At 42.8% G+C, this 7,436-nt stretch overlaps 1 protein-coding gene across 1 annotated transcript; it reads left to right on the top strand.

The window, feature by feature from the left end:
• Positions 1 to 1,075: 1,075 nt before the first annotated feature.
• Positions 1,076 to 1,987, top strand: LOC308435766 (taste receptor type 2 member 2-like; the record flags this gene model as incomplete). Its single annotated transcript, XM_080936515.1, has 1 exon — positions 1,076 to 1,987. One exon carries the CDS (start codon positions 1,076 to 1,078, stop codon positions 1,985 to 1,987), a length of 912 nt encoding a protein of 303 aa, XP_080792641.1.
• Between the last annotated feature and the right edge of the window lie 5,449 nt (positions 1,988 to 7,436).

Below are 7,436 nucleotides of genomic sequence, written 5' to 3' on the forward strand. Positions count from 1 at the left end.
CGTAGACATATCTTGCCAGACCAGTCTTTTATTGTGGTTCACAGATTCCTCGCTCTGGTAGACAGATGATGGCATTTCTGCCCCAGCAACCTACACTGCAGCTTCTGGTGCTATAAAAGCTAGGCTCCATAGAGGAAGCTTCTAGGTCAGCCCTTGTTTGATCCAGTGACGAAGCATGCTATTCTTAGGAATAGGACCTCACAATCAAGAATAGCAACAGCACTAACCTGTGTCATTTGATGAGTTTCTGTGACCTCTCTGTCAAACAACTCAAAGGACGTATCCCACACTCTGAACTAGGAATTTTTACTTGACAACCGACAGATTCTAGGAGGAACACTATCTCCTGTGTAGGGTTAACTCCATTTAAACTCCTCTCTACACACTCGTGCTTGCACACACACAAACACACACACACACACACACACACACAGAGAGAGAGAGAGAGAGAGAGAGAGAGAGAGAGAGAGAGAGAGCACATGTGAAAGCTTATAAAATAGTAAGTCTCCATATAGCTTTCTTCATTGTTGTTTATCCTTCCCGGACTACATCCTCTATCCTATCAAGAGATGAAATTTTATTAAGTTTTCAGAAGTATTATAATTAGAAAGTGTGTTGCATAGAGAGCCACATATGCTGAGACAAGTGACATCTGAGGCTGGACATTGTTACAGTAAGAATAATAAGTATGTATCCCAGGGCTGTTGTCTTTGGCACTAGGAAAAAAACATAAAAGAATAGAAATGTAATAGCAGTAGTAAATTGAAACATAGTCACAATCAGACCAAATTAGAGAACAGAGCAAGCAGTTCAGACATGGCAGCCACCACCTCCCCCAATATAATTGGAAAGAGCAGTCATAATTCAAATGTTTGAATTTGCATTCTCAGTTTCCCATGATGAGCACTCGGTTGAAAAGCCATCTGACTTTCTTTCTTACAGAAAAGCATGCATAAGGCTCTACTACAATTCAGGGGCCAGCAGCCAGCCAGGTTCCTTAGGACCCTATGGTTCTGTGTGGAGAACTATCAAGAGGAAGATTCTAAGATCATTCAGAAGAACGCTGAGATTCATCATGGCCTTCCCTTTTCTGGTTATTTGTCACATGGTCATCATGACAGCAGAGTTCCTCTTAGGAACTACAGTGAATGGATTCCTTGTCATTGTGAACTGCTATGACTTGTTCAAGAGCCGAACATTTCTGATCCTGCAGACCCTCTTGATGTGCACAGGGCTGTCCAGACTCGGGCTGCAGATAATGCTGATGACACAAAGTTTCTTCTCTGTGTTCTTTCCCTACTCTTATGAGGAAAATATTTATAGTTCAAAGATAATGTTCGTTTGGATGTTCTTTAGCTCAATTGGCCTCTGGTTTGCCACATGCCTTTCTGTCTTTTACTGCCTCAAGATTTCAGGCTTCATTCAGCCCTGGTTTCTTTGGCTGAAATTCAGAATTTCAAAGCTCACAGTTTGGTTGCTTCTGGGAAGCTTGCTGGCCTCTTTGGGAACTGCAACTGTGTGTATAGAGGTAGGTTTCCCTTTAATTGAGGATGGGTATGTCCTGAGAAACACAAGACTAAATAATAGTGATGTCAAGCTAATGAGAAATAATGATTTGCTCCTTATCAACCTGACCTTACTGCTTCCCCTCACCGTGTTTGTGATGTGTACCTCTATGTTACTCATTTCTCTCTACAAGCACATGTACCGGATGCAAAACGAATCTCACAAGCTGTCAAATGCCAGAACCAAAGCTCATATAAATGCATTAAAAACAGTGATCACGTTCTTCTGTTTCTTTGTTTCTTACTTTGCTGCCTTCATGGCAAATATGACATTTCGAGTTCCATACAGAAGCCATCAGTTTTTTGTGGTGAAGGAAATCATGGCTGCATATCCTGCTGGCCACTCCGTCATAATCATCTTGAGTAACTCTAAGTTCAAAGACTTGTTCAGGAGAATGATCTGTCTACAGAAGGAAGAATGAGAAGAAGACTGTTTCCCTGCTGTGCCCTCTCAGCTGGTCAGTTCCTCCCAGGCCATACCTAACACATCCAAGTCAATCATTTCAATGGTGGATGGATAGAATATCAGTCTTCCATAAACTGTGTGCTCAAAATGTTGTGACTTATATTAATAACTATTAATTTCTCTGCAGCACCAGCTTCATTTTAAAAATTAGAGCCAGGATTAAGACTCCATTGAGTAAATCAAAATTTGGATTCTATTGTCTGCCTTTCCAGGTAATTGGGAATCTCCTGGTTGAAATAAGGGATGATATCTGAATTGAGTTTAAGACTTAATAGAGCATATAAATGTTGGTTGTTTGGTACATTTAATGTTTTTTCAATATATTTGTTCAACAGCAAAATGCAAATGACATGATATTACTATATATTCCAAGGGTAACAACATAGCTCTCCTGGGTAACAGGGTAAGGTCTTTTGACCCCAAGTGATTGATGGCAAGAGAGGGTCAGGTACCACTTGAGCTGGCCTACATAAACACACAAGAACAAACAAGGATCTCTGTTTTTGTTTTGTCTTTATTTAGCAAACCAGAGACAAAATTCTCAACCTCCTGGAGTATCAAATTAATTGAGAGAAAGAGAGAGAGGGGAGAGAGAGGGGAGAGAGAGAGAGAGAGAGAGAGAGAGAGAGAGAGAGAGAGAGAGAGAGAGAGAGCATGGTGGAGGTTGCTGAATAGATAATCTCAGAAGGAAGCAAAACCTACAAGAGTTGATCTTATCCCTCACTGGGACTCTGGTCTGGGTAGAGTAGCAAAAAGTGGATAATTAGTAAAAAGGTTGGGATTTTGTGTGACGAGGAAAAATAATTTTTTGAAACAACCACTGTTGCTTCAATTCAAATCTGAAAATTCTTCTTTGACTCCTAAGCCAAAACAATGTCTTACTATAACTATAACAAATTCTAATTAAAAGTGATTGAATGTTTCTGAGTTGAAGAAAACCTTTGATAGGCACACACACACATACACACACACACACACACACACACACACTGGGTTACCACCAGTTAAAAGTTCAAAAATATCTTAACAATGTTGCCACTGATCTCTGAAGAAATGTTTCTTATGTTTGAACAGATACTGAACTCACTGGAACATTTGTGTGAAGTCACATTGTTAGACCCACATGAGTGCTTCTAATTCAGTGGCTGGGAAGCACCTCAGATTCACAGTGATAACAAGTCTCTACATAATATCCCTGCCTGCAGCTTGGAGACCCTTTGGAAAACAGTGGTTTACAGTAACAGTGGTTAAGGACCTAATTTCTAAGCCCTAATTGGAAAGGTTTGCACGTTGCTAGTTGTTTGATATATTAACTTGGAAATTTATTGTACTCTGTCTTAACTTCTTCATCCATGAAATATGACAGTAAAAAAACCTACCCTGATTCAACAGTGAGTTTTGATGTGTCAGTCAGTATAAAAGTCCTTTAAACCATTCCTCATGGAGAGTAAAAGTCACATAAGGGACAAATGTTACATTGTCATTATATTCCTTATTTTTTTAAACAAAATTCTCTTTTAAATTTGGGAATGTAAAAATAACATTAAAAATTTATTTTCCTACTTTAAGAACAGAGATGGCATATCCTCCAGTTTAAAATGACACACTGGATTTTTATCTGAATGCATCATGAAACGATTCCAGTTTGGTGGTTGGCGAGCAATGCCTACAAGTCTCCATATGATATTCCTGCTGGTGGCTTACGCACACGTCGAGAACAGCAGTGGTTAAGAACCTAATTTCTGAGGCCACATTGGTCCGATTTGCCCTTCATTGGCTGCTAGTTACATTATCTTGGTGAGCCCCTTGGTGAGTTAGGAAATATGACAGACAGAAGGAGGGGATGAAAAGGAATAAAACGCCAGAGGACACCAAAAGGACAGCATGCATAAGGGTGGGAGCAGAGGCAGGTGATTAGACAATGTGTTGCAGTCAATATTAAAAAATTATAATTGGTTTATCTTTTTACTGGCCCTGAGGTCTCACTCCTCTGGTGCCGGGTCTGAGCGGCCACCATAGCCCAACTTCTCTGCACAACTCCTTTCCCTTGGCGGTTTTCTACCGCCTGTTCTCTGCCTCTGTCCCAGGGTGTTTCCCTACCCCAAAATCCTGCACAAACACAACTCTACAGCCTGATAGCTTTTCATACAGGTTTATATGTTCAACTCTCAATCCAAAAACCCTCTACACAAGATTACATAAAATAGACAAAGATATAAGATGCTAGACCTATGATGTATCCTTAATTTTCATAGCTATTTAACCCCAATTAATATCACCTGGGTCCAGCTGGTCCTTGGGAACCTCCCTGTTGCCACGACCTCTAACTCTCGTCCTCTCACCCTCTCTGACCTCTGACCTCTCGTCCTCTGACCTCTTAGACCTCCCTTCTCTCCACCCCCTCGCCCCACCCAGTCACTGGCTTTCCTTTATTTTATTAAAATGGGAAGGTTCAGTTGGAGTCACATGACTAGGCAGCCCTTCTTGAGGAAGTGGAATTAACATTAAAAAACAAACAGCTTTGGGACAATCTACAACAATGCATGGTGACATCCATGATGCCATTGGCCATAGCATACTGTCGGGCATTGTGGTTGCTCGATCTGCTTAGTAAATAAAAGGTAAAGCCTTTCTGTGAAGGAACTTGGTCAAAGCACCGAAGTGTAACACACACACACACACACACACACACACACACACACACAGAGAGAGCTTGAACACACTCAGCAGGAGGGCTGTTGTGCTTGAGAATTGATCAGCATTTCTGGGCACATAGATTCAGGCTGGAACTTGTGGGGCTGGGAGCTGGAGGCCCCACATGGAGATCTCATGTCAGGGAGGGGAAATGGCTTCTGCCACCTCTGCTGCTGGGTCCAGCTGGGTGCGTGGTTTCAGGCAAGGAGGAGGGGGACTCTAGCGGGGGAGGGCGGGTGACTGCTTCCGCTGCCCCATCTATGTTTCCTTCTACCACTGCCTTGAGATGCCAGGCTGAGCCAAGCCAGCAGGGGACTGACTGGGAGTCAAGGGGCGCAGGAGAGCTTTCTGCGGCAAACTAGGGAGAGCAGATCTCTTCCCAAGCAGTGGTGTTGCAGCTCTTATGACAGAAGTTCTCAGACGATGGAGTAATTCCTGCACACCTTTAATTTTGGACAGGCCTCATATATACTGCTTTGGGATGATTCAGAGTCTGACAGCAGGTGCTTTCTATTGTCTGGGCCTGAGGGCTTGGGAAGACCTTATCTACATATTTGGGGGTGTGGTCCTGAATCTATGTGCCTAGCAGTGGTCTGCCATTTTCTCTTCCCAGGTGCTGGGCTGTTTCTGTTCTGCCGCATCCGGTATCTCCAACATCAAAACTGCGCACTTGCTACTGAGTTAAAGCTCAACCATCAAACACAAGAGGGTAGCTATTATACCCCGGAGATCAACTCATTCTTCCTGTTTCTTCTGAAAAGATCTACTTTAAGTCCCTGTTAAGTTATAGATGAGTTTAATCAGTTACGTGTCATGTGATAGAAGTTACTACTACAGAGAATTTTCAGTTAATTCACTGGTATACGTGTGAGGTTTTAAGTAGTTCCCAGGGGGAACCACATCGCTTGGAAGCCCAGAGTGCACTAAACTTTTCATTTACCATGTTACCTTCCCGACTCTGTTGGGAACTGGAAATGGCTTGTACATCCGGTAGATTTTGTACAGAATAAAAGTTTATTATATGGGCAGAATTTTCTACTTCGAAGGAGAGTATCTTTAATGCTCTATAACATTTCCATCTGAGAGAATACATCCTTAAGAGTGTTGGAAAGGAAGCCGTGAAGTCGCTGTCACAGTTTATCCAAGCTAATGTGAGCATCACTGACACCTCTCCGTGTTCTAGGAGACCTTCAAAGAAACTGTCTAACTCTAGGCGTCTTTTGTGTATTCATGTCTCATGAGCGTCATGCACGTTGCATTTTGTACATTGCCTTACATCAATGTGCTTAGAGTTTTATCTTTGCCAGACAAGTATTTTCAATATTGCTGAAGAATGGAACGATACTGCAATGCAGTTTTAGTCCCAAATATCTAAAAACAGTCAACTAATCAAAAACAGGCACTTGAATGTATTCTTTGGATGAAGAAACTGATGCCTCTCTGTAAAATAAAAAACAGAGATGGAATCAGATAATTCTATTTCCAAAAGTTGTAATAAGTTTAACTGATTCAATTCTATTGACATTTTCAAAAAGGAAAAAAGATCTCTTTAAGGTGAACTTCGTGAAATAGTACAGGAAAATTTCCTTTTCTTCTTCAGCTTGTCAACTAGGACAAAATTGAAAGTGGGGTACTGCCACCTAGTGGTAAGTATTCACTTGCAGTAAATACTCGCTGACGTGTGAAGACTCCAATCACAAGAGTCCTTCTTAGCAGAAGGAATAAAATATTCAAGGGAGGAAATATGGAGCCAAAGTGTGGAGCAGAGACTGAAGGAAAGGCTATCCAGAGACTGCCCTACCTGGGGATCCATCCCATATACAGACACCAAACCCAGACAATATTGCAGATGCCAAGAAGTGCTTACTGACAGGAACCTGATATAGCTGTCTCCCGAGAGGCTGTGTCAGACTCTGACAAATACAGAGGCAGATGCTCATAGCTAACCATCGGACTGAAAATGGGGTCCCCGATGGAGGAGTTAGAGAAAGGACTGAAGGAACTGAAGACGTTTTCAACCCCATAGGAAGGACAACAATATCCACCAACCAAACCCTCCTGAGCTTCCAGGGACTAAACCACCAACTAATGAGTACACATGGGGGGACCCGTAGTTCCAGCCTCATACGTAGTAGAGGATGGCAATGCCTGGCATCAATAGGAGGAGATGCCTTGGTCCTGTGAAGCCTCAATGCCCCAGTGTAGGAGAACGCCAGGGCGGGGGTAGGGGAGGGAGTGGGTCGGTGGGTGGGGGATCACCCTCACAGAAGCAGTGGGAGGAAGGAGGAGAAACCTGGAAAGAAGATAACATTTGAAATGTAAATAAAGACAGTGTCTAATAAAAGAAAAGAGGCAGAGGGAAAGAGAGCGAGAGAGCAAGAGAACGGCATTTTCTCTTCTATAAAAAGGGACGATGGTAAAGTGGTGGGAGCCGCTGAGAGCTTACATCCTGAATCAGGAGGCAGAGAGGACGCACTGGGGATGATGGAAGGCTTTTGTACCGCAAAGGCAGACTCACGACACAGGCCCTCCAACAGGGCCACACGCTCTAAGCCTTCCCAGACACACCTACTAAGTGTGGATCAAGCATTGAAACAGCAACCTATGGAGGCCATTTTCAGACCACCAGGAAGTGCTTCTTGGGTCACTTAACAGGACTTAGCGCAGCAGCAGCCTTGAGTCCAGCTGACAGAGATCGTGCTGATTTTTAT

This window comes from Micromys minutus (genome assembly GCF_963924665.1).
Source record: "Micromys minutus genome assembly, chromosome: 23".
Classification (NCBI taxonomy): Eukaryota; Metazoa; Chordata; class Mammalia; order Rodentia; family Muridae; genus Micromys; species Micromys minutus.